At 56.1% G+C, this 27,122-nt stretch overlaps 1 protein-coding gene across 1 annotated transcript in view; it reads right to left on the bottom strand.

Moving 5' to 3' along the window:
- Window positions 1-172: 172 nt before the first annotated feature.
- The window catches only part of KCNK3 (potassium two pore domain channel subfamily K member 3), a 38,953-nt gene continuing 12,003 nt past the window's right edge, over window positions 173-27,122 (bottom strand). The window contains exon 2 of the mRNA XM_059405293.1: window positions 173-4,265. Within this exon, the coding sequence (XP_059261276.1) occupies window positions 3,337-4,265 (929 nt within the window). The 3' untranslated portion in view covers window positions 173-3,336. The remainder of the gene's footprint in view (window positions 4,266-27,122) is intronic.

Here is a 27,122-nt window from a genome sequence, read left to right as displayed (position 1 = left end):
GAACCCCCAATAAATAGGTTTCTCCCTGTATACGTCAGGTAATCCAAGTGAGTAGATGTGGGCACTTGGAGAAGTTGCCCCTACCTACCCCTCCCCTTTTATTTCCCTGGAGCATTTTGACCTGTAGGGAGCAAACCATTAGTGGACAGAGAAATCAGTTTAGTGGGTTGTGACCAGCATTTTATAACACGAACTAGAATAGAAAGTACTAGAATGCGGCATTGGCTATAGTCGGGATTAAATATTATTTCACAAAAGATAGGTAGGCAGAAAGTCATGCAGATAGATAGAAATGGGGTTGTGGTGGACAAGGTGTTACTGTGGGCCATCCACAGTGACATCTGGAAGCTTCTGGCACCAGCTGGGAGGGCGCTTCTTCTCCCCGAATCTGTTCTGGGATCTGGGGCCCAGTCCCAACTGAGTTATCCCTCCGCACCCAGAAATATACCCCGAAGACAGGTGCTTGTGATGTGTCTTCCTTTGAAAAGACATTTTTGTGTCAATCAGACCCCTAATCCCGGGAGTCCCCGCTGGTAGAGAAGAGAATCTCCACTCTGGCAGACAGGAAGCGGTCCCTGTCAGCTGGGGTGCGTCCAGCCAGACTCTGCAGGCTGCATGAGGAGTGGGAACACTGGATTTGGAATTCTCAGTCTGGTTCTAATACTGGGCCTGCCAGTCATTTCTGTGTGACTCACGGCAAGTGACTTGCCCTCTCTGGGCTTCTGTGTACTCACGTACAAGAGGACGACTGGACCAGGTGATCTGTCTTCAAAGGTCTTATCTTGCTCTCAGAGGCGTTCCAGGATGATACTGAGAAAATCTGAATCTTGGAGGAAATTACAAAAGGGACGGCAGGGTTCCCCCAGGTTTCTTCCTAAGGCCCCTGAAGCAAAGGCTTTGGTCAGCCTGAGGTGCGTCAGCTAGGTGTGTCTGTAGACCTCAGCGGGGTACATGGTCGCTCCCTGGCAGTGCCAAGGGTACATGATACAGAGGCAGCTGAGCCTGAGCCCGGTCTCCATGGACAGCATTTATTAGACGCCATTCTCAGTGTGAAGACAGATAGGCAGGAGGGGCGGAAGGGAGGCTGTGGCAGCCGTAGCCTTTGGGGTCCAGGGGCTGCCCGGGGTGGGGTGTGGGCGTGGGGGCCTTCACCCACACGTATTGCATATTCTGTGGCAGTGTGCCCAGGCATAAGGCATTGGGGAAGCAGAGAGGCTGCCTGCAGTGGGAGGGCGTGAGGGGGGAAGCAACGCTGGCCTTCCAGCTCCCTGGGAAACACCCAGTTGGAGACCGAGCAGTCTGCCGTGCTCTGTGGAGGACCCTGGGCCTCCTTCCTCACCATCTCCCTGTGACTTTGGTTGTGGCTCCCTCGGGACTGACGGGACAGGACCCCTCGAGGGCAGGGTCACACACAGGACAGAGGCAGCCAACACTGCCCCGCACCCCCACACAGAGACACAGAGGGCACCCCGGGTCCCGGGCCTTCTTCTCCTTGGCACTTGGGCAGCCAGCCAGCAACTCCACACAGAGACAGGACTCACACACAGGCTAGACTGCTCCTCTCTCGGGATTCCCAAAGGCTGGAGCCCGTGGCAGGGGTTTGGCTAAGGCCAAGTGCCCTGTGGGTCCCCCACTCCAGCTTCCCCGAATACCTGGGCTGATCTTGCTCAGCCGTGGTGGAGGGCTGACATGGGCACAACAAGGGGGGGGGGCAGTCTTGAATGGGAAGAAGCGCCCCTGCCCACCCCTTGAGGCTGCCCAGAGACATAGGGCCAGCTCCAGCTATAGACCCAACAGTGGCGTCTAGGGCCTCACCTCCCTCTGCAGCTCTGCACCCGAGGTTTCTGGATGCAGGCGGGGTAGGCAGTAGGCCCGCCAGGTCCAAACTCCCTACCTGGAAGGGGCGGTCCTTGCTGCAGCCTTAATTTATCTCCACTACCTGGGATACAGGCACCAATACCAGCTGCGCAGCCAGGGATGATGTCCCAGTAGGATGCGCCTAACATTTCTAGCTCATTCTGCCCCATTCCCCAACTCCCACAGGCCTGGCTCCTAGCCTTTCTTCCACGAACCTCAGGCCTGCTTCTTGGTCTGTAAGCAGGCAGTCCAGGAACTGAGGGCTCCTATCCAGCCTCAGGGGCCCATTCAGAAGGCCTGCCTTCTGGCCAGGTCGCATAGAGGCTGAGCCCCGACACCAGCTCCATCCTGAGGTCTGGTTCTGGTTGAAGCCCCAGGGGCTCATACAATGCCTGGGTGCGCTGGGCAGGAGCCTCGCTTTCAGCAGCCAGCAGAGGAGTCCTAAGGAAAGGGAGCCGAGGCTCAGAACAAGCAGCCTGGATTCTCGTTCCCTTGGGCCTCTTGCCATCTGTGTCACCCTGGGCAAGGCACGTCGCCTGTCTGGGTGTCCGTGTCATCTGTGAAATGGGGGTGAGAACTCCTGCCCTGATGATCTAACCAGGGTGCTGTGAGAATGAATGAGTAGTCAGGACAGGGTGTTCAAAGGCTGAAACTCATTCTGCAGATTGAAGAGCTGGTCGTCGTCAGTAGTGGCTGGGGACAGCGAGGGTGAAGTGTCCTGTTTGATTCTAAGGGCAGTGTCTGAGGCTAGACTGGTCTTAGCCCGATGTGGTTGGAAGCCAGTGAACTCTCATCCACCACCCTGCAGACCGGGGGGTGGGCGCTCTGCCTCCCCCTCCCTTCCCTGTCCCTCCTACAGCCTGCCTGTTCTTGCTTCAGTCTGCCTGCCTTCTGGGGACTAGCTCTGGGACTGCTGGGTTTCCACTTTCTCCATTAACTGCAAAGCCATGCAAAACAACACAAAAGGTAGTGGGAGGTTGGGAGACACAGCTGGGGATGAGGATGGGGAGTGGGGCTGAGTGGGGGTGACCTGAACAAAGACACCCTGGCCTTTGAAGCCTCGGGAAGGTAGGAGACCTGGCAGGACAGAGGTATAAATAGAGATGCAAACTTACACGGAACACGAAGTTCCCTCCGGATGGAGGAGGTTGGTGGGGGGGTGGGTGGTCTGGGTACCAGCAGGGCCTCTGAGAACTGGGGAGCTCCTTAGATTTCCAGAGGGATGGGAGGCTCCGAGCTTCTGCCTTCCCTCCCCCACCCCCCACCCCCCACCTTTCACATTTCTTGGAATTTGCGGGGCGCGGATGTCTGGAGACATCCTCAGAGCCCGGGCTCCTGCCAGCTGGTGCGCGAGCAGGCACAGTTGGAGATGGGGGTACCGGGGGGAGGGTGTGAGGGGTGTGGGGAGAATCCCATGGGGCCTCCTCCCGCCCCCCGCCCCCCGCCACTCCCAGGTGCTCCAGGCCCCCGCGGGGGCGTTCACACGGAGCTCCTGCGCTTCATGAGGCCGCGGAAGGTGGACAGGCTGTGCAGGCCCGTGGACACGGAGCTGATGGCCGAGCGCTGCGCCCCGCTGCACAGGCAGCGGTGTGAGGGCGTGTCGCTGTAGCGGCCGCCCCCTCCGGGCGACGAGTGGCTCTGCTCGACGCACGTGTCGGACGTGGAGAGGTCCCGCGGGATGATCATGGGGATGGAGTACTGCAGCTTCTCGCGGCTCTTGTACCAGAGGCACGAGCACATGGACTGGAAGTGCAGCACCTCGGCGTACACGTTGCGGAAGCCGCCGCCGCCACCCCCGGCCGCGGCCGTGGACGAGGCGGTGTCGGTGGTGTGCGCGCTGCCGCCCGCGCCCGCGCCCCCGCCGCCCCCGCCGCCCCCGCCCGCCTGCCCGTTGCGCGTGAGCAGCGCGCGGTGCTCCGCGTCGCGCTTCTCGTCCTCGGCGTTCATGGTCATGAAGCGCAGCACCACGAGGTTGAGGAAGGCGCCGATGACCGTGAGGCCCGTGAGGATGTACACGAAGCTGAAGGCCACGTACTGCGGCTGTGTCTGCAGCGCCTGGTCCTTCTGCAGCGCCACGTAGTCGCCGAAGCCGATGGTGGTGAGCGTGATGAAGCAGTAGTAGTAGGCCTGGAAGAAGGTCCAGTGCTCGTAGTAGGAGAAGGCGGCGGCGCCGATGCACAGCGTGCTGATGCAGGAGAAGAAGCCGATGAGCACCATGTTGGCCATGGACACGTCGGCGCGCCGCATGCCCAGCCCCCTCTTGGCGCGGTGCAGCAGGTACTTCACGAAGGTGTTGATGCGCTCGCCCAGGCTCTGGAACATGACGAGTGTGAGCGGGATGCCCAGCAGTGCGTAGAACATGCAGAACACCTTGCCGCCATCGGTGCTGGGCGCCGCGTGGCCATAGCCTGGGGGAGGGTAGGGGAAGAGGAGAGAAAGCACTGCGCTGCGGGGCTGCTCTTCCAGAAAGCCTGCCCCCCTCCCTGAGATCTCTGCCCTCCACATCCCCGGCTTTGCAGATTGAGACCTCTCCTTCCAGCAAGAGAGAAGACAGCACACACTTAGAGTGCATCCTTGACCCGGTATGCTCTTGGTAGGGTAGGTAGGAAGGAAGAAGGAAACAGGCAGGGTTAAGTGCCTTTTCCAAGGTCACAGCCTTTGGAAGTAGAGCAGCCCACTTTTGAACTAGAGTCTGTTTGGCTTCAAAGACCTAGCTTTGCTAAATCTAGAGAAGGAGAGGACACATAGAGCTGAGGGAGGCAGCAGGGAGAATGTGAAGGGTGCCGGCAGGTCATTTGGGAAGCGTGGGTTCTAGTTCAGTGTCTATGGGCTTTTGACCTGTTCCTTGTCCTCTCCGGGCCTCAGTTTCCTTGACTGTAGTGGATGCAGGTAGGATATTCCGTGATTCAGTGTGGAGGGAGGGAAACTGAGGCATGGATGGCTCCTTAATCACTTCCCTGCTTCCAGCCAAAGCTTATGAGGGGTAGCTGGCAACGGGGGCCCTCCTGTCTCCATGAGGCATCTGGTCGACCCATGTTGGGGGTCCAAGGGGGCATTGCCTCTCTACTAGCTGGATGAATGATTCTCCAGGGTCTTCATCAGCCCCCAGTCTGGAGCCCTGGGGTCATCCTCTGGGCCTGGGCCTGAAGTAGGGTCTGTCCTCATGGAGAGGTGACATTGCCCTTGTTAAAGCAGGGCCTTGCCTGTCCTTCCAGGTGGTACTGTCACCAGCCAGACAAAACAAACCCCTTGTCTCCTCCACACTGCCCAAAGCCCTCACTGAGCCCAGGGCCAGGCAGAAACAAAGCCTCTCTCTGAGCCAACCGTCAAATGGCCTTAAGTCAGGAGTTGTGTCTGTAGATCTGGAGGGGAAAGACACTAGATGGGAACTCAGAAGCCCTAGGCACAAGTTCTGGCCTTGTCATTAGTAGCTGTGTGACCTGGGGCTAATTACTCAGCCTCTCTGAGCATGTTTCCTCATTTGTAAAATAAGGTCTGCTGGTCCTGGGCTTTCTTTTTTCACTGGGATGTTAAGATATTTATTACTTTTATTAATAGTATTATTATAATAAAATAATCTTGGTTGGCAGGATTTCCAATTCTTCCTCCTCTCGAAGCCTTATAAAAAATGTAACCAAATGCTTTTTCCATGCAGCTGTCCAGGATTCCTCACTGGAAAGGATCTTCTCTGCTTTGAGTGGCACTGAGAATGTTCAGCTTTGAACCCCAGGGCCAATATTACCACCATCCCTGCTCTGTCCCTTAGGTCCCCCAACTAATGTGTACAGCTAAACACTGGCTTGGGGTGGCAGGGTGGGCACGGCTGTACCTTGTCATGCTTCTCGCAAGCTTCCCCTCCCATTGCCCATGGAGTATGCCCCCAAATATGTGGACAGCAAGGTAGGGTACCCTGTGCTTTGACGTCTGATCTGAATTCAACTCCTGAATCTGCCGTGGACTGTTTTTGGTTTTGTTTTGTTTTTTAAAAACCTCTGTGAGCCTTAGTTTCCATATGTGTAAAATGGGGCTAATAAGTAGAAACTGCCTCCCAGGGCTTTTTTTTTTTTTTCTCCCAGGGAGAAATAAATGAGATAATGTGTATAATGTACTAAGCCTGGAGTCTGGTACAATGCACTAAGCCTGGAGTCTGGTACATATCAAATGCTCAGTAATGGCTCACGATGATTAGCAGTAAATGAAGTGGCAGATTTCCCTTTCTTTTCCAGGCTGGGGGGCAGCTCACTTCCAGTCAAGTTGGCATCTCTAACAGCCCAAGGCCATTTGAATCCTCAACCTCAGGGAGACCTGGGGATAGCTGCCTGGAGTGTGTGAGGCTGTGGGATGTGCTTAGAATGGGCTCCCCTGCTCCCTACCAGGACACAGAGCTGGTTGACTGTGTCGTTCTGTGCCAGGGACCTGGAGAGCTGAGCCGTTGAGCCTCCATGCCTGGCCTGTCTGCGTCCCAGCAGGGTGAGAACAGATTGTGCCCGCCAGCCCGGCCACGGCAGCCAGACCACAACTCACCTCGACAGCTGGGCAGGCCCTGAGCCAGAGCTGCTTCTCATCCTGTCCTTTCCTGTCCCCTGGGGCCGGCACTGCCCTGGGTGTGGGGGAGGGTGCAGCACTGTGGATGGGTCCCGACAGGGACTGGGTAGCTCAGGCCCAGCCCTGGCTTGACCACGTACTGCCTGTGTGAACTTGGGCAAATCCATTTCCCTCTCTGGACCTCTTTTGCCTTGTCTGCACTCCGAGGGACAGGGAGTGGTTTGAGCTACTGCTGTTATACCCAGACTGGGTGCCTGGGAACAGCACCGTCGGAGGAGGGCAAGGGGAGACTGGAGCGGCAGGTATTTCAGAAACTGCAGGGTTTGTGTCGAAGCAGTGGTGACGGGATTTAATAGGAAAAGGCCACCTGAGAGTGTGGTCTGGGGGTAGGGTTGCCTCTGTGGGGTCAGTCACACAGAGGAGAAGGACCCCCTCTCGCTGTCACCACCATCTCGCCCTCTGAGGAAGTCTCTGACTTCTCTTGGAGCTGCTGTCCTTTAGGGAAATCCAGCGTCTGCAGGCCAGGTGCACCACAGCTGCCCGCAAGGTCCCCCGGCTGCAGAGGGGACCTGGACTGAGCGCCGCCCCTATCCCAGCAGACATGAGGCCACCTTCTTCCCCTGGGCCTGTCTGCACACGGCGACTTCCCTGCCTCTGCTGGCTCCCATCCTGAGTGCCCCTGCGTTTCCCCCAGCTCCCAGCCCGAAGAGACACCTCCTTCCCCTGCTTGCCCCCTGGCGGTGTTCAAAGCAGTACAGCCAGGCTTACCCAAAGGCTCTTATTGAGCCGGAGCTCTACCCGACAGCTCTACCTCTGCCTCCCGTCCAGGGTGGCCCCAGGCTGGATGTGCCTCACCCTTGGGGTCAGAGGCCCCCCCACCCCGGGCCCACCCTCCCTCCCTACCACAGATTGAGGCTTAAGGTCTTATCCTTCAGATGCATTTTAAACTTTAATCCTGAAAAACTTCCACAAGGCCATTATTATGACTATCTCTGTTTTATAGCTGAAAAGGGCTGGAAAGGCCTTGTGAGTTGGCCAAGGCCTCTAAGACTTTCTGACTCATCACTCATTCCGGAGCCTCAGAGCCCATCCATCACGCAGGAAGGGTGACCAGGATGGGAAACTGAGGCCCCAAGAGGAGAGCCCTCCCCTCGGAGCCTCATCTTTGGGCACTGCCCCGAGTCGGAAGTGACACAAGCAGCAACAGGAGTGCGGTCCCGGGAGACCAGATGCGTCTGCAAATACCTGGCCCAGCGTCAGTGCGCTCCCGTCCCTTCAGTGGTTCCCTTGTCACTGGGTGAAAGGGCAAGGGAGCTGTGAGGACCTGCTGACGTGGGCGCCCAGCTGGGAGGGGTGCCAGCTGGGGTAAAGCCAGTCCCGGGGGGCCAAGGAACTTCTGGGAAGTAACTGGGAGTTTGGCAAGGCCCGTCTGCCTGCCAGCAGGCCCGCCGCCTGCCTGGGCCTTGCCCACATTGGCCGTGGGTTTACGAGAGAGGGGCCCAAGGTGGTCTCCACCTTCTCCTTGCTGTCCAGCTCTGCGAGGCTTTGGGCGAGGGGCTCTGTCTGTCCTTGTGTGTCACCCTGTTCTGGGGCTGAGTCCCTGAGAACCCTCCCCACCAGGACCTGATGGACTGACCAGCCAGAACTCATGGCCCAACCACAAGACTCTAGCCACTGCCTCTCAGAGCTCTGGCCTGGGCTGTCCCTTTCCCCTCATCTCCCAGCGACCCTCCCTGAATCCTCAGACATATGGGATCTTAGAGCCAGGAAAGTGCTTCGTGATCCTATGACCCACTCCTTCTGTTGTATAGATGAGGACCTAGAGGCCCAGAGAGGGAAAGTGAGCTGCTCCAGGTCACACACCCAGTGAATGGCAGAGCCAGACAAGGGTCCTCAGTTCCAAACTCAAAGCTCGGTCCTCTGCCCTGTGGCTCAATGTGACCCTTGTTCATTCAACAAGGGCCGAGCAGCACCCACTTGCAAGCAACTCAGCTAAGAGATGGTTCTGGAACCTGGCCGGAGGCATAGGATTAATCTGGGGAAGATAGGTGGCTAGTCATATTAATTAATTATGTGGTCAGACATAAATATGAATTATGGATACTTGGGGCAACAGGAAAATGAGAGGTGGGCAGGAAGCTCTGGGCCACCGTTTCTGTTTTCCGCCTAATATCACCAAGGAGCTCAGAAACTGGCCAAAGCTGTCTTCTGGGGAGATGCAGAGGGTTAGGGGCCCAGCCCCTGCCCCTTAATGGATTTTTCTCTCTCGGTGGCCAATTTCCTTCTAGTCAAAGCACAGATAGCTAGCCTGAATCCTTGGTGATGGCCTTTGCTAGACTGGGTTCAGCTGGCCATTCCCCACTGACTTCCCGTGCCCCCTAGTCTGAATGCCTGACCTCTTTCCCCTGGCCTAGTCGGCTACAAAGCTAGAACTCTGGCCACAGCCTTGGGCAGAGAAAAAAAGCACAGAGCTATGGAGCAGGAGATCTGGGCATCTGACCTGACCCTGGCCATAACCAGTTTTGTGTCTTGAGCAAGTCCTTTACCCTCCCTGGGCCTCAATCTCCCTCCTCTGTGACATGCAGGATAGGGCAAAGATAAAAGGTTCCCATCATTTTCCCTGCTGTGGATGCCCTTCTGTGATTTCTTTCTGTTAACCCACCCATTTGTAGAATCTACATTTTGAGAGACGTAATTTTTGAAGAACGAGGTGTTGATCAGTGCCGTGTAGCTGCTGCATAGAACAGAACAGGCACTGGATAGATAATTGTGAAAGCAAGAATTCATTCTTTCCCCATGAAAATGAATTAAGAGCAGCCCTGCCAATCAGAACTTCTGATTAGCATGGGCTAACTGAATCTAGAAACTGAATTAAGTTACTCTTATGCTTTTGAAGTACTGAAAATAGATTATTTCTATTTTCTTCAGGGGATCTCAGCAGTTTAGGGATGCACGTGACCGCACAGAGCGGGCGAGTAGCTCATCTTCTAGGGCCTTGGTCTCCTCTTGGCAAGCTGGGAACCATGACCCACAGACCTCACAGAGTTGCTGTGGGCATTTGAGGTGTTGGCAGACTTAGATGCTTAGGGCATTAGCATCCATGAATATTAATTATAAGTATGAATATTTTGGGGGAACATCAAGATGAGATGGTCTTTAAAGTTCCTTTCAGCACCAGCAGTCTGATTCGTGTTTCCCAAAGTTGATTTCCTGGAACACCAGTTCCATGGACTGCTCCTAACTGTTGGATGAGAGGAGGGTTGCTGGGTTCAATTAAATGGGAGGAACGCTGAATTTAAGAGATTTGTCTTCATTGGATTTAAGTGTCGACTCTATCAGAGCCACACTTGGGCTAGGGCACGAGGCAGGTCAGAGTTGGGGGAATGGGCTAAGGTTTCCCACTTACTTGACCTTTGAGCACTTTCTTTACTGTGCATGTAGCTGGACACGCGTTCCTAGAACATGGTTTGGGAACTGCTTGTCTGTAGCATCAAGATCTCTAAGGTCTTCTCTCTAGGTCTCTGACTTTGAGAGTCTCAGATGTCCTATCTCTGACTGGCCCACCCCTTCTGTAGATTAGAAACACACAGTCCTTGGCAATGCTTGGCTGCAACCCGTTTCCTGGTTCCCCGTAGACCTAGTTATCTAATGTAAATACGGGCACCAGCCAGGCTAATGTTTGCCCTGAGGGAAGATGGATCAGACCTGTGTCCCGAGGCACCCAAAGACGGTGAACTTGGGGCCAAGCCGGGCTTGTGCAAAGGTGGACACGGGGAGGGGGCCTGCCCTTGGAGCTGCCTGGGCCTGGTGGGGCAGCCAGAGAGAAGTGGGGTAGGGGTGTTGAGGAAGACACAGGCAGCTCCAGGGGACCAGCTGCAAGACACAGGTACCCCCAGAGGGTAGCTGGGCTCTCCTGCGGGACCTGCAGAGGACATTCAGGACTGAGCCCTTGGGTCCCCTCAGAAAGGCCCACTGAGCACCCCACCTCCTCAGGGGCCTGAGGCAGACAGGGAGCCGCCCCCTTGGTCTGGAGATGGCTGCATTGTGGAGCCAGGAAGTGGGACAGGAGGCTCCAGGGGAGTCTAATTGGTGTGTTAAAGGAGATGAGGCGGAAGGAAGCTGGCAGGTTCGCCCAGGCCCTTGGAAGGAGGGAGGAGGCTGCCAGGCTTCGGGGAGAAGGGGAGGAGAAGCAGGCCTTCTCCTCTAACCTCATGGTCCAGCTCTGACAACACCTTTCCCAGAACCCTCTGGGGTCTTTCCTAGTGCTGGAGACTCTGTTCCCCCCTGCCTGGCCGCAGCACCCGGCTGGCTCTCAGGTCTAAAGAGAAAGTCTGCAGGGCTCTGAGCTCCCAGGGGGTCGGCAAGTCCCCTCAGCGACCAGTGCAAGGCCTCGTGGGAACCACTGCCGGAAAATGCCATTCAGCCCAGAAGGTTTCAAAGTCTGGGGTGCAGAGTTCAGGAGAGGAGCCTCCCCTTAGACACTCAGCGGGGGGGGGGGGGGGGGGGGGGGGGGAGGTGGCCTTGGCAGGAAGGCCTTTAGTGACTCACACCTCCTGTCCTTCCTGTGGCCCCAGGCCCCTGCAAAGTGAGGTCAGCTTCAGGGCACCAGAAGGAATCCCCCTGCCCTAGACCTGGCCAAGACCTGAGTAAGGCCTGAGAAACCACCAGGGCCTCACAGAGCTGGGGTGGGGGGAGGGACCAGTGTGCATCACTGGGTCTGGAGTTTGTCCCCTCCGGGCTAGCGCTCCCAGCAAGGACAGCTTGGCAGCCCCGAACCCTCCCTCCCTCCATCCCGAGCCCTTTCCAAGGCCTCTTTCCCATCTTCCCAGCTCCTCTTTCGGCTCTTTTCCCCATTCCCCCCTGGCAGGTGCTCTCCCTGCCCCTGCTTTCCCAGCCACGTTTGGCACGTGGAGGCCCACTGCTCTCTCCTCTCTCCCTTTCAGCTCTACCCCATCCACATGGACCTCACTGCTATGATTCAGGGTCCCCCAGAGTACAATAGCCCCTACCACTCCCATCCCCCACCCTCCCCAGGCCCACATGGGATTAGGGGGAGCTAAGGGGGAGGGTGCTGGTGTCATGGAAAATCCCTGCGGCAGCCAAGGTCAGTGTTTGCAGACACAGCCTGGCCTGGAGCCAGGCCTGCCTCCCCGGCCAGCTCCCTCCGGCCTATCCCAGAGGCTGGCTTTGCATGGGGACCCTCGGAGGCACCCCAGAGCTGCTCTGGGTGCTTGGGGCCTGCAGGGCCTATCAGTCCTGGAGGGCGCAAGACTACATAGTTCAACCCACTCATTTTATGGATGAGTAGACTGAGGCCCCGAGAGGGACAGGGACCAGGACATCGCATCACTTACAGAGCCAGGACTGGCATCCAGGGCCTTCTGTCCCAGTCAGTCCGCACTGCAGAGGGGAACATCCTAAAATCTGTTCTGGTGGACCAAGGAATAGTGAAGGCTGTTGTCAAACACCATTAAATCATGGGCTAGCTTGAGGTTGGCCTAGATCTGATGTGGGCTAGGGGGTCAGGGTAAGCAGACCCAGGTGATCAAACCCTGATCCTTGACCTCAAAATGCTTTGTATGTGAAGTGAATCAGATGAAACATCTCAGTGGAAGTACCTTGGTAACGTCAAAGTCCTGTCCAGAGAAGAGGCTATTAGCATCACACACATTGTTCAAATGCACAGCCTCAGTGGGAATTCTCTTAGGAAGAATTTAAGACAGGGGCTGAAGGAGGGCTAGAGGTGGAGAACTTGGGCGGGGCTATCCGGAGGGGCTTTCTGGAGGAGGTGGCCTTTGCCCTGAGCTCTGAAAGAGGGATGGGAAATGCAGGGTTCTGACAGAGGGGAGTTGCTGAAGCAAAGACACAATGTGAGAAGACACGTGATACAGTAGGAGCGGAGAAAATACACCCATCTCAAGCTAGTGGGCATTTGAACAAAGCGGGGGGGGGTGGGGTGGGGTAGGGTGGTATAGACTCTCAGGGAAGACAGCTTCCTGAGATGATACGCATCAAGAACCTTAGCAATGTGTCTGCCCCGTGACCCTGCAGTGCCACTTCGAGGAATCTCGGCTGGGAAAAGAACCAGAGATGAGAACAAAGATTTCTGAACAAGGATGTTTATAGCAGCATTGTCATTGTGACAAATTATAAACAGTCCGAATGTTCACCAATAAGTTTGGCTAAACATATTAAGGTATATTTATGTGGCAGAATATTGTACAGCCACTAAATATACTCTTCAGGAGTGTCTTAATTACACAGAAAACCACCACAGAATGTTCAGGAAGAATGGCAGGATCCAACACTGTACATATAACGAAATGTCCTGCTAAACAGATAAATGTAGCAATCGCATCTACACACACGGAGGGACAGAAACATACTAAAAGGCTCAGAGAGTCTATCTTTGAATCATGGGATCGTGATTCGTTTTAATTTGTGCTTATATATTGTATATTTTCTACAAAAATCTATCACTTTTATGAGTAGAGAGTGATGAATTTTGCTAAACCCCTGAATTTCTTGTTCTTGTGAATTTCTCAAGTTCACTTGAGCAGCGTAGGCCGATAAGGAGAGCAGGGGCTTTGGACAGTAGGTGCTAGAGTTCAAATCCTAACTTGACAGTGAGGCGCTGTTGAGCGCTCCTGGGTCGGGGAGAGACATGCCAAAGAAGGTCTGTCCCATTGTCAAATGCTCAGGCCTCAACTCAGTTAAGGAGGGGAGAGGGGAGGGGAGGGAGGAAGGAGTAGATACACAGTGTGTGGGATGTTCTTGCCTTTGTGGGCTTCAACTGGGAGCTCCTTGAGGGCAGGGATTTTTGTCTCTTTTGTTACTAGCCTTTTCTCCACACCCCACAGAGTGCTTGGGACGTGGCTGGCATTTCTGGCCTTTAATGGCTCTCTGTTGAATGAGTCAGTTCAGGAAGGGAGGCATTGCCAGTAAGCCGGAGAGGTGAAGGGCGCGGAGACAGGGAGGAGGAAGAGAGCCCGAGGCCCTCAAGGGGCAGGGTCACACAGCAGGACAGCAACCCCACTTGTCCTCGGAAGGGCAAGTGCGCTGACCTGGGGCTTCTGGGCTCTATCATAGGCTGTTGCTCTACCAGGTGGCCGTGACCCAGACTGTGGCCTGTCTGCATCCTTCTGACCAATTGGCCAGGACATGTGTGAACCCAGAACTTCTAACAGATTGGATCTGGTAGGGTTTTAATTAAACGAATCCACCAGGGACAATCTGGCACAGAGAAAGTAATTCTACGGTACAATTTACAGTGGACGTGGCCATCTCAACAGATGGCTGGACACGCCAGTCCTCCTCTGTGTGCTTCTTGAAAGGCTGTGTCTCTAACTCGGGCATCTGGCTGGCGCGAGTCCTACATTTCACACTCTCTGGCTCTTTCTGTTTTGACCATGGAGGAGAAGCAGGCCCATGCTGGCATCTCCTTGTCGGACTCCCCCCAAAGGGGCTGAACTGCTTCCAACAAGAAACCCTTCTGTGTCATGGGAGTAACTGTAGCCAGCCCAGGTGTTCCCTGTTGGCCATACCATGTGTCCTGGAGTTGAGCCTGTCCAGAGCCTGGGTGCCTGAAATCTCAGCCTGCAGGCAGCGAGACAGGGGGACAGCATGGGCCTTGAGGGGCAAGCATGCCCAGAATTAAAGAGCACCCAACCAGGAGTCAGAGGCCTGGTTCCCATCCGGGCTCTTGCCACTACCTTGCTGTAGGACAGGAGTTGGCAAACTTTTTCTGTAAATATTTATAGATAGTAAATATTTTAGATTTCCTAGTCCATCCATATGGCCTCTTGGAACTATTTAGCTTTGCCATGATATCGAGGCAGCAGCCAAAGACAATATGTAAATGAATGGGTGTGGCTGTGTTCCAATAAAACTTTATCTATAAAAACAGGTCGTGGGCCAAATTTTAGATTACTGGCCCTAGTTTTCCTCAGTCCGCTGTAGGGCACTTCGTGAAGGCGTGCCAGCATTCTGAGCCTCAGTTTTCATACCTAGCAAATGGAATGTTCAATTAGGAGGTTATTTCTTCTCTGACCTAGTTGAATTTTAGGATTTATTAAATTGCTGGCTCCCCTTGTCCCATGCATCATGCAGAGGCCTGGAGGAGAGAGGTGAGTTTTGAGCAGGGTCTGGGCCCAAACTTGCATGCAGAATTGGTGTCCACAGTCTTTTGGAGGTCACAGCTGCATTTCTGCATTGGTAGACACTACTCATGCTCTTCTCCTTCCTGATGGGCTTCTACTCTTCCATCAAAGCCCATCTCGGAAGTCACCCCCTCAGTAAAGCCTTCCCTGATCCCACCCACCTGAACTCATCAGTACTCCTGGAGCCCTTCATTCATCATTCGCCATGCCTCAAACATTCATCCATTCAACCAGCAGACTTTTTGAGTCCTTAATACGTGTAATGCTCTAAATTCTAGAGTAAGAATATTTTCTGTTCAAAGGTGGTTTTCTTTCCACTGCCCTAGGCTGTCTGTCCCTAGACTATTCTATGAGAATGAGAGTCAGAAAACCTGGGCTCTGGTTCTAGCTGTGCCACTGGGTGATCATGGGCAGGACCTTGCCTTTTTCTTGGCCTGGAGGCCCTTCTATGGGAAACGAAGGAGGCTGCAGATATTCTGGAGGCCCTGTGATATTCTAGGATTCTGGACCTCTGGAGGGGCCATGTACCCTGCCCCATGAACAGTGGAGAAAGAACTGCTGGGTCCCCAGAACAATGGCCCTGAGCCTTTGGGCACACAGCAGACGCACAGCTGCTGGGACCCCACGTGTCTGTAGAGCTGTCTCAGCTTGCCCTGGGCAGATGCTGGGGATTACGTGAGGACCCTTGCACTGTCCTGGGAGGGGGTGGAACTCAGCAACGCTCTGAGTAATGCCCCCCATTTGAGGCAGTGGGACAGCCGGGGTCATCTGTTTGGGTACCAGGTTGTGCCCCCCACCGACCCACACCCAGCCTCCTGGTGCAGGAGGCCACATGGAGTCAGGGAGGAGACAGCCACGTGTTCCGTCTGAGTGTCCCCAAGGCCAAGATGGGCCAGGGCGTTCAGGGGAGACTTTTTGGTCCCCAGGTTCCCCTTACTGATTGCCGAGCCCTGGAGGACCCCTAACTGCACCCTTATCTAGCCCTGGAGATGAGTCCCCGAGGCCTCGTGTCTTTGCTTCATTTGCTGTGTTGGCTGCCTGTTTTTTTTCTTCCTTGTCTTTTCCTTTTTCTCTCCTCCCCTTCCTCCTTTCCTCATGTTGTCCTCCCAGCCTCCCTCTGGACCCTGAACACAGCGGGGGTATCTTGTCCTTCTTGGGAGCTCAGTAGCCAGTGGGCAGCAGCGGAGGGATACGGGCGGTGGGGCCGGTAGTGATGGCTAGTGCAGTCACAGTAGCAAATAACAAAGAACAAAGCCCACATTTATTGAGCATCCGTGTGCCAGGCAACCTACCAAGGCCTTCCTGCTTATCATTTAATTTAATCTTCACAAAAACGTACTGAGAGCGGTATCGCCTCCATTTTACAGGTGAGAAAACGGAGGCACAGAAAGTTCGCAAAACTTCATTTAAGACCATACAGCTGGTGAGTGGCCGAGTCTGGGGTACCCGTTCAGGCCTATGGCCTTGCACAGCCTAGCCAATGTTAGTTGATTCGGTGCTGCATTCTGGAAGGCAGGTGCCAGGGGACCGAGCCGGGTGGCCGGGAGACTGGGTCAAGGCCACAGTGCTATACGGCAGAGGCAGGCCTCCCTGCTCTCTTCCTTCCAGGTCTCGGTGGCCTCCAGACCTTCTGGACTGGGGTCCAAGCCAGTGCCCTCTCCAGTTCCCATTCCCTCCTCCTTCCCATCCGGACCCTTCTCCCAAGAAGCCTGACCTCAGCGTGCCCCAGAAGGCACCCACCAGGCTAGAGCCAGAGGGCAGGAGGCAGTGGGGTGTTCTGAGCCAACCCTGGAAGAGGGGCCACAGCCTCTAAGGAGGCTGAGTGGGCAGCAGGGGACCCAGGAAGGCTGCAGCACCGGGCTGGTCTCCAGAATATCAGCTGGAAAATCAGCGAGGCAAAGATGGCTTCATTCCCTCTTAGCTCGTCTGAATTAATCAATAGAGCAAATACTTCTTACGAACCTGCTCCTTGCACCAGGCAATCCGCTACGCGCCAGGAGAGGACGTGGGGATGATGATGGCTCGGTCTTACCCTTTGGGAAGAGAAGCAAGCCAGGGGCAGCTGGGAGAAGACCATCCCTTAAGTAAAGACTTTCCCCAGGATATGCCAGAGGCACCATTCTGTGACAGGGGGACCGTGGGCTCCCAGAAACCAGAAGGGAGTTGGAAGGCATAGCAGTCTTGCCAACGCTTCCGTGGCTGGGAGTGTGGCACGTTCTGTTCCCTAAGGCCTCCAGAGATGTTTCTGGATACCTGGGAGTATTGTTTGCGGGGAGGTGGGGTGGGGTGGCGTGGACACCTGGCTGGTGCCTCAACGACACGGACCTCCTTGTCCCTAGAAACGGGGCCAAGTTTTCTGTCAGAGGCCATACTCTCTTTTCGGTCCCCTTCCCCCTCCTCCTCCTCTTCTACTTCTGTCTTCTTTCCCTTCTCCTCCTCCTCCTCCTCCTCCTCCTGCTTCTACCATTTACTATTTTATTTAAGTAAACTTTTAATTTTAGAACAATTCTACATTTACAGAATTATTGTGAAGACCTTCCTTCTTCAGCATTCACCGCCTCCCCTATGCCGATGCGAAGCTGGCTTCTGTGTCCCCCCCCCCCCCCTTCTCCCTCCCCAGAGCCTTCTGAGGAGAATTCCTCCAGCTCCGGCCCAAGAGCATCCCTTCTCTCAGTTCTCTGCGGGCCATCGGCTCTGCCACTCACTTGCCTCTCCGGGCAGACGCCGCCTGGGGTGTTGACCCACCTCTTAACACAGAGTGATGCCTCTGTGAGCGGAGCTTCGGTTAGTCAAGGCTGTTTGCAACAGAAAGCCGGGAGGGGGCTGCCGGCCTGGGGGTTGCTGGACACTGGACCGGGTTTCTATGAGGTGGTCAGGGCCCCTGGGGGGAGACTTGCCTCCTGGCCCCCCGCTCTGTGCCGCTGGCTGTGGGGTGGCAGGTGGGAGCAGCGAGAGGGAGAGGATGAGGGGGGAGAGCAAGGGAGCCCTTGCTTTGTCTGCCCTTAGTGCCCCTACTGCTAAGGGCAACAGTGTCAAGTACCCCAGTGCCCTTGCATTAACTATCTCCAGTCTCGCCATGACCTTCATAGTAGGCGTTATAAGCTCCATTTGGGTGAGGAAACCGAGCCTCAGGGAGGCTAAAGAGGACATGCCTAGAGTCGGCAAAGCTAGGCTTCAGCATAGATCTTTTGGCCTTCAGAGTCCAGGCCCTGGCAGATGTCCCTGGGACCATGCGCTCTGTTGAGAGAGCGTGGAAAAGGTGTCCAATGGGCCATCATGTTAAGATCACTGTAAGCTCTTCAGGGCAGCACAGTGGTTGTTCAAATCATCTGAGGAGGGAAGTGGTGTCCTTCCAAAGGCTGGTCCTTTCTGTCCCAGGGAGCAGCCTTCTGGAGTTCTCTTTGTAGACTGTTAGGATGCTTCGGGATGGCCCTGAGCTAGACAGGGCAGGATGTGGGCATGGGGCAGCTGGAGGGCAAGGGGACAGGGCTCCGAGGGAGGCTGTCTTTGGTGGACGTGGCCAGAGTGCCTGCCCCTTTCCCGTAACAACCTTAGTCAAGAACTTAGGCAGCCCCTTTCTACCACGTGGCCTTGGCCTAGACCGCAGTGGGTTGGACTCATGGTCACCCCTGATCCACCACAACTGAAGCTCTCAGCTGGGCTGAGCCAATCAGTCACCTCTCTTAGGGACTCGGGTGCCAGGCTGAGGGTTTGGGCAGTTTTGGGGGTGGGGCTGAGCCACAGGGTTATAAAGAGTTGGGTCCTAGGTGGGACCACTGTGAGTCAAAGTCACACACGCGTCAGAGTTGCAGGGGACGAGAAGCCAGAGTGACTGGGCACAGCAGAGACAGGGGTGGTGTCGCCCGAGAGAGCGGGAGGGAGAGACCTGGGCTTCTGATTCCTGACCTTCACACTGGCTAAGCGCCCCTGTTCCCTTTTACTCGCACTGGCCCAAAGGGGCCTTGGGCCTTTGCTAAGCTCCAGCTGCTACTCACGGAAGGGCTCAGCTCCCAATCCCTGAACAGGGTGTGTGCCCTTCAAGGTGGGTTTCAGGAAACCCATTTGGCACAGCACTCTCTAGTGCTGAGGAACATTCCTGTGTGGCCCACTGGGCTGGGGTGTTCTGCATTCAACAGCTGGGGACAGTGAAGCCTGGGAAAGTGGGGGTCTCTCCCAAGGTTAGAGCCCCTGAGCCGGCCCTGAGAGCCAGGTGTCCTGATTCCAGGCCTGCTGCCTCTCCCACTAATCACACGGCTCCCCTCTCTTGGTCGGTAGCTGGGTGGCCTGGGGTTGAGAGATAGTGTGGAAAGTGCCTCGTACAAGGCCTGGTGCGCGGAGAGTCTCAGGAAGTAGGAGCTGTTATTAATGTTTTTACTTTTTTAAGCACAGGTCTGAGCTGTCACCCACCACTCAGAAGCCTTCCTTAGTTCCCCAAATGTACACAACACAGTCTGGGGTATCCTGGTCCAGCACACAGACTGGCCAACCTTACCCCCTGCCTGGCCTGCTCTCTTCTCCCTCCCCCAACACTTCCAGTCCATTCTCAGGCCAGGGTTCCCCACATCCTTCCCGCACCCCACCTCTGAACCCTTCTTCAGGCTACGGGGAGGAATTCCCTCCCGCCCTAGTCTCTCCTGCACCATCCCCCACCCCCCATGGACAGCTCCGCCTCCTTGGGCCCACCTTCCCCAATCCCCCTGCTGGAAGAATGGTACTTTTTTCTGCCCTCGCCACTCTCTGCCAGGTGGTAGCTTTTGTGTGGACGTGGGTCTCTCTCCGCCGGCCCACCTTGCCCAGTGTCTCCAGTGGAATCCCGGCAGAGGCGGGAAGCCGGGCTTGTTGGCCAGGTCGGGTTTGGTGGGGAGGCCTTGGAGTGAGCGTGGCCCCTGTAGGCCCTGTCTACACCACCTGCTTGCACGCTCTCCTCTCTGGTCATGGCTAGTGGCCCAGACAGCTCTGGGCTGGCAGGGAATTTGGGAACAGATGCCAAGAGATGTGAAGGAGGCTTTTCTTAGGCTCAGCATTCTCCCCGGGGCTCGGGAGCTCAGATGGTGCAGGTTGGCACCGTGCCCAGGAGCAGAGGGACTCCAGGCAACACGGACTTCAGCCTGGAGCCAGCTGCTGGGACCTCCTCTTCCTCTGAGCCTGCCTGCAGATGTGGTGTCCCTGCCACCCCTAGTCACATGAGCGTGTGCGTGTGTGTACCCGCAAACACATGGCACACACACCCGCTCCAGCACCCCACAGGCCCCCACAGTAGCCTCTTGACCCCATTCAGTCTGCTGTCCGGGGCAGAGAATGCAAGAACCAGACATGCTCCAGGGAAGACCAGGAAGCAGGAGCATCCGCACCTCAGTAGGGGAAGAGGGAACCCCTCACAGGACCCGGCCTCTGAGCCCTGCTGCTCCGTGAAGTCATTAAGGATTTAACGAAGTCCCCCAGACCAGCGCCTCCCCCACACAGACAGACTCTTCTCAGAGGGCTGAGATTCCAGCACTCTCCATGGAAACACATTTCACCGAACCCTACACCCTGTCGGAAATACTCCTTGGCGGAATGAAATGACCAAGGCTCAGGCCCTTCCCTTTCAACCTGTTGTCCTCATTGGAGACAGCGAGCAGCTGTCCCCATCCTCGGGGACACTGCCCTTCACACAGAGACATGGAGGCAGACGCTCAGCCCCCAGCCTGCCTCCCGCTGCCTGACTCACCCTGGGCTTGCCACCTCTCTTCTGACCTCTGATTTCCAGCCTTTTCAATTATCTCTGCCACTCGGCCACCTTCCGAACCCTCCATCCTCACCGCTGTTCACAGCGCAGTGTCGGGTATAATAGGAGAATGACTCCATGGTTCCTGTGGCCTATAGAGGTGGTCTGTTTTTGCACTGGTGTCCTGAGTGTGCTCTCTCGATGGTGCCAGGAGCTCCAAGCTGAGCAGTCCCCAGGACCCGGGCGGTATCCCCAGCTGCTGCTTACGGTTCTGCTCTGCCTCCCCTCCCGACCCCATCCCACCCCAACGTGGAGTCTGGGCGGGCTAGCTTTCTCTGCACTTGACTTTATTCAAATGATTAAATGTCTGTCACTGTTCCCTCCTTCCCAATTCAAAACAATACTAGCTGATTTTTATATAGTGCTTACTACGTGCCACATGGCTCTAAACGAGCAACTACATGTTTCTCTTTTAATCCTTGAACAACCCTGTTTGGTAGGTACTATTATTATCCGCATTTAAAGATGCAGGAGCTGAGCCACAGCGAGGTTAAGTGACTTGCTCAAGGTTACACAGCTAGAACATGGCCAGGCGAGGCCCTCCCCGTACTGCTTCTTCTGTTCTTTTTGCTCCCCTTCCCTCTTCTCCAGTTCAGAGGAGGAGAGACCCCTCCTCTTCCCAAGGCTGACCCCCTAACTCTACTCTGCCCCAGCCCTGGGCTCTTCTTCCTCGCCTTGCTTCTGGAGGCTCACCTTCCCTCCTCTCTCCCCTCCGCCCCCATTTAGCAGTATTTTCAAACTGTCCTCTGCTCTGAAAAACCTCAAGAATTTCCTGAGTACCAGACCCAGTGGGGCAGGCCTGTGCTGGCCCCATGGCACCTTAGGACAGATTAGAAAAAAACGGGCCCCTTTGGGTGGATGCAGCCTCTGGGAAGGTATAGTACCTTGGTGAACAGGCTGAGTTTCAGCTTCCCAACCCATCAGCAGGATTCTTTGGGACAGTGCACAACTTGGAAAATCACACATGGTTGGCATCCTTACTGCCTTTCATATTCTGGCCATACTCAGCCCTGATGGCCAGTCTTCCTCTGACTTCTTTCAGGACACTCCCCACACCTGCCTCTGCTGTCCATCGCATTTTCGCCTGATGCACCCCGCTTGTAAGAGTGGGCCGAAATTTGCCTGCGCTGCTCTGATACTGGCCCTCAGGGAAGGCCACCAAGAACTTGCCTCCAGCTCCACCCCACGCTCCACCTGGCTGAACCAAGACACCAGGTCTGGTGTGGCGGCCTGAAGGCACCATTCTCCCAAGTATTCCCCGTGTTGGCGCGCTCTGTACTGCCCGACTCTGGCAATGTCCTCAAGCCTCAGTCAGCCGGACTGAACACCTTGGCTTCCCTTTCTCTTCCCCCGCCCCACACCGGTCCCAGCTACTCCTCCTTCCTCGTCTTGTCCTTTCCCTCTGTTCCGCTGTGGTCCAGGCCCTCAGCCTTTCCAGTCTGGGCTTGGGCAGTGGTTCCTAATCTTCCCGGAGCTTCCCCTAACTTTCCCCACACCAGCTTCCAGGTTACACTCCACTCTGCTCTCTGCTCAAAATGTCACTCCCCTGCTCAAAAATCTTCTGTGACTCCCTATTGCCTATAGGGAAAGAAGCCCAAACTTTCAGCCTGCCATTCAGTGTCCTCTACCATATGTCATACCTCTCTGGGCTTCACTATTGCTCTGTAGCTGAGGGAAGCCTTTTTTTTTTTTTTTTAAAGATTTTATTTATTTATTTGACAGAGATCACAAGTAGGCAGAGAGGCAGGCAGAGAGAGAGAGAGAGAGAGAGGAGGAAGCAGGCTCCCTGCTGAGCAGAGAGCCCGATGCGGGACTTGATCCCAGGACCCTGAGATCATGACCTGAGCCGAAGGCAGCGGCTTAACCCACTGAGCCACCCAGGCGCCCCTGAGGGAAGCCTTTTGGAGCTAACCCTTGGCACTGCTTTTCCATCGCTGAGCTCTCTGGAAGGTTGCCAGGGAGGAGGTGGGCGGGTGGGGGGTGGGAGGGGAGGTCGTAGGGGAGGGGTGGCTCTGCCCTCGCCACCGCCATGCCTAGCAGAAGCCTTTTAATGGCCACCAGCATTCTGACAGCGGTCCTGCACCCGGGGCAGCCTGGACTAGAGCTCAGCCAGGCTGAAAATGTGGAAGGCTGTTCTCAGGGCAGGTGTGTAACAGATGAAGGGTGCTGAGGAGCTCTCACAGACCGGAGTCCCTCGCCCAGGGAGAAAGGCAGGTCTTCCAGGGAATTTGGTGGAACAATGGATGGCGGGGCTGGGGGTGGGGTGGGGTGGGGACTTGTTTGAGTGGAAAGTTAAGCCCAGGATTCCTTCCTGCTTATGCGACCAGCCTGCAGTGTCTCTCCCTCTCTTTTGAATGTTTGACATTAGGGAGGAAGGTATGGCTATCCTTCTCCCTCCTGAGGACACTGAGGCTGGGCAGGCAGGTGAGGCCACTTGGTCAAGGTCACGCAGTGTGTACATTGGAGGCGAGATGGAGATGTGGGAGTTCCTGGCAGGGTCTCCCACTGCCAGCCCACCTGCCCATCCCAGACTGGACCCAGGCTTTCAGAGCAGCAGGAACTTCCTGGCCCTCCGGTGAGGGGCTGGTTAACTCTGGCACCCAGTGGGCACCTGCCCCCCCAACCCCGGCGGGGTGTATCTTGCTCTGCTCCTTTCCTGGCCCAAATTGGCACGGGCACCTGGGAAGGGCAGCTGGCCAGCCACGTGCCAGGATTACTTTAAAAATAAACCAGGGAAGAATGAGGCTTAAAAATAACCCCGGGGCTGTGTGAGGAGCTAATTGCTACCGCAGCCCCCTGTCAGGCCTTCAGGGAGTGTGGGCCCCCTGCTGCCCGCGTGTGGGGTCCCCTCTGCTCGTCTCTTCCTGTGGGGCATCAGGTCACAGCACAGCCAGGGGCAGGCAGCGTCCCCAAATCTGACGGTACCAGCTGGAGGCGGCTCTGCGCATCCCCGAGGGCCTCCTCCATCTCCATCAGGAGGCAGAGGCAGGGGGAAGACGAGAGCCCCCAGGCTGGCCAGAGACAACCACAGGCCGTAGGTACTGGTAGAGCTTCTCTTGACCCTTCTCAGCTCTGGGACTTGCCTCAAGTCTTTTCCCTGGAAATCATCCGGTTCCAAAAGGGACTTGGGGGTCCCGAGCCCTGCTCTTCTCAGAAGTGCCTGTGGGGCGGAGGGGGAAGCCTGGTAGCTGGGTTTGCTGGTTACATCTCCTTATTTAGAACTCCTGACCACCACTTCTCACGAGGACCATTCTCTCAAGAACTTTGAGGCCCACCTTGACCCAGTGGGAGAAGGACGCCAGGCTCTTCGGGCTGCCCAATCCGGGTTGCCCCCAAGAGCATCTCCAGCCTATGAGCTCCTGTGGGGACGGCAGTCTGGCCAGGCCTGAGACCCTGCAGGCTCTTCCCCCGACCTCCGCCCCCAGCAGCAGCCGAGAAGGCAGGAACCACACTCCCATCTCACAGACCGAGGCTCCCCCAAGGCCCTCAGAAAGTCTTGCCCATCCCCCACCTTTGACAGAGGGTGTGATGGGGGTGGGGGGTGGAATAGGACACAGGGCCCAGCTGAGGACGATGCCACTGAGGATAGACTTGCAGAATCAAAGAGAAAAAGCAGAGTGTACCCCAAGCGGGGGAGGCAGAGGCCACGAGTGCTGGAAGCTGACAGAAATGATCAAAGGACAAAGAGGGTCGGGGAGGTGGGCAGCCGCAGCCAGGGGAGACAGAGGCAGAGCTGGGAGTTGGTTGGGGGGCTACTGCACGACGAGGAGGGGCTTTGGGGTCCCACGGCCTGGCTGGGCGCCCTGAGCCAAAGCAGGAACTTGGACCTCATTTGCATAAGAGACATAATGATAACCACTCAGGGGCCTCCGCAGGAGGGCTTGTGAAGCGTCTATGAAGAGGCCTGTGGACACGGGAGCTGCGACGCTGTGTGTTCTTTCCCCCGCCTCTCTTGGATTCTGGTCCCTCCGTTCCACCTCTGGCTCCACAGAGAGAAGAGTCTCCCCTACCACCTTCTCTGGCTCCTGGAACAAGCCGAGGACCATGGCCTTGGGTTTCCACACCCTGTGTCTCCCACCGCCAGGCTGCCAAATGCACTGGTTGTTTCCCTGTGGTCATCTGACTTGATTTCCCAGCAGCAGCTGGCAGCGAACGCTCCCTCTCTCCTGAAACGCTGCTCTCCAGGTTGCTCTCCAGGCTCTGGCAGGCCCCCTCTCCTGCGGTCTCCCTCCCCGTGTTGTAGGTGGTGAGGGAGGGGAGCAGGCTTCGTGCTGGCCCTTCTCTCCCCTGTTCTCCCCTCTTCCCGGCTGATCTCATCTAGCCACAAGACTTTAAATATTATTTCCATCTGATAACTCCCAAATGCGTTTCTCAGCTCTGGCCTCTCCCCGGAGCTCCAGACTCGTCTACCGGCCCACAGGGACCTGTACCCAGCGTCTCAAAATGCACTGTGTGTCTAAACCAGAAGTCTCGGATCTCACCTCTCTACCGTGCTCTTGGCACGTTTTCTTCTCTGTCTCAGACAATGCTAACCCTCCACCCAGTGGCTCAGATCGACGACCATCCTTAACAATCCTCTTGCCCTGATGCCCACAGCCCTCTCTCTCCCTCTTCTCCCCCAACACATGCATCCTGTCCAACATCAGGTCTGGCCCCTGGGCCCGGATGCACGTCCTCATTCCATAGCCGCTCGCCACATCCACTGTCTCCACCAACCTACCCTATCTCTCAAGACACTGGAAGCTTGATAGGTCTTCCCAGCTTTCGTCCTGAACTACGGCCATGTGACCTCCACAGAGCAACCTCTCTGGTAAAAACTTAAGTCGTATCACATAACGACTCTGCTTACAACCTTCCAGTGACTTCCGTTTGAGCAAAACCCACGATTTTGACCATGGTCTCCATGGCCCTGTAAGCCCTAGCCCTTCCAAGCTTCTGCCTCTAGGCTTGGGCCACCCGCAGCCCACTGCCCTTCCTGCTCCAGTTCCTCAAACAGGCCAAACTCGGGCCCACCTGGGGGCTTTGCACTTGCTGTCCCTCCCCCTTCCCGGGCTCTTCCGTCATTTTTACCTCATAGAGCAACCCCCACCCCTCCCGGGAGGGGGCTTACCACATCCTCTTGGGGGGCTTGGTGTAAAAAAAGATTTGTGTATTTTTAGAGGGAGAGAGAGAGTAGGCAGCGGGGGAGAGGGCGAATGTCAAGCACCCTCAAGGCCCCACCCTGAGCACACGACCTGAGCTGAAATCAAAGGTCGGATGCTTACTCGACTGAGCCACCCAGGAGCTCCACCATACCCTCCTGTCTGATGGTCTCCTGGCACTCCCTATCAGTGTGAGATGATGTTTATATGTGATCTTCTGAGTCATTTTATTGACTACCGACTTCCTCTGAAATGTAGACACCGTAAGGACAGAGCTGAGGCTTTGGGAACCTAGAATGGTGCCTGACTCATGGAGGATGGTCGGAGAAATGAAGGGAGTGGAGGGATGACTGTGTGGTTATCGAGGGAGTGGAAAGGGCCGGGAGGCCGGGTCTGAGAACTGGTTCTGTTAATGAATTGCTGGTGACTGGGTCATTGCAGGTCACTCTCCATCTCCCCCTGCCCCTGCCCCTGGGTCTCAGTCTTCTCATCTGGAAAAGGGAAGTGTTGCCCCGAATCAGTGATGCTCAAAGAATCCAAAGGACCCCAGGGATGGCTGTGATGCCACCCAGTGCCAAGCCGAGCCCCAGTTCTGCATGAGCCTGCCGGTGTCAACACCCTGAGGCTGAGGAAGATGCACACCATGACCTTCAGCTGGACCGCGTGTGCTCTGCCACAGGTAATCACATAATGTCCCATACACATTTTGAGATATTAAACCATGGTGGGGACCCAGGGGCTAACCGCTGCCCCTCAGTGACTGAGCAGGGCACTGGTCTAGGCAGGATGTCAAAAGTCTGTCCATGAGCAGGACTTCAGCTCTCAGGGCCCCAGGGGCCTCTGAGCTAGCCTCGGGCCAGGATGGCAGGACTGGCCTCCCATGGACTCACCCTGGGCCAGCTCAGGTCCAGAGGCATCCCAGGCAGAAGGGTGTCTGCGGCCTCTCTCCAGGGCACCCACACCCCGTAAGACAACGCTGGCTGGAGTCAACCTGCTCTCAGACCCCGGCTGCCTCCCACACCCCACCCACGACTACCGTGGGAGCTGCCAGCCGGGGGTGCCGCCCTTTCCGGTGGGAGGCTCCGGCATTCCAGCTGTCCCAGGGGCTGCGCCAGTGGACTTGCTCTTGCTGATAAGCAGGACCTTGGCCACGGTCAGAAACGCTCTCTTTCCGAAAGGGGTGACTTGGAGGTTCTGTACAGAGCTCTATTCTTGGGACTGGACACAGAGGAAGTCCCTCCAGGGCTCAACCAGAATGGGGTGAAGCGGGGACAAGACTATAATCCTGGGTAGTGTGCTTCTTAGGAGGGGCTGGAAGCAGAGGCCAGGAGGAGGTCCAACAGAGACCATCGGAGCTGTAAGGGACCTAGACACACCAGCCCAGTCTCTCGAAGGGCAGGTGGGGGATGAGACCTACTATAGGTCTCCCACGAAGGTAAGAGCTGAGAAACGGTGGAGGGGATCATGTGTCCCACTTTCCTTAGCTCAGCGGCAGTAAGCTGAGTCATTAGTCATGGCTCTGAGAAAGGACACACAGCCCACCTCTGTGAATCTGGTGGTTGACCCTGAGGGACAGGCAGGGGACCTCGGGGCCTTTATGGTGTTAGGGAAGATGAGTGCTTCCAACTCTGGGGCTCTGAGCTGGGCATGACG

The sequence above is a fragment of the Mustela nigripes genome, chromosome 7 (genome assembly GCF_022355385.1).
Source record: "Mustela nigripes isolate SB6536 chromosome 7, MUSNIG.SB6536, whole genome shotgun sequence".
In the NCBI taxonomy this organism is placed as follows: Eukaryota; Metazoa; Chordata; class Mammalia; order Carnivora; family Mustelidae; genus Mustela; species Mustela nigripes.
Note: the sequence above shows the minus strand (reverse complement) of the source record. Positions and strands in the feature narration are given on the sequence as shown.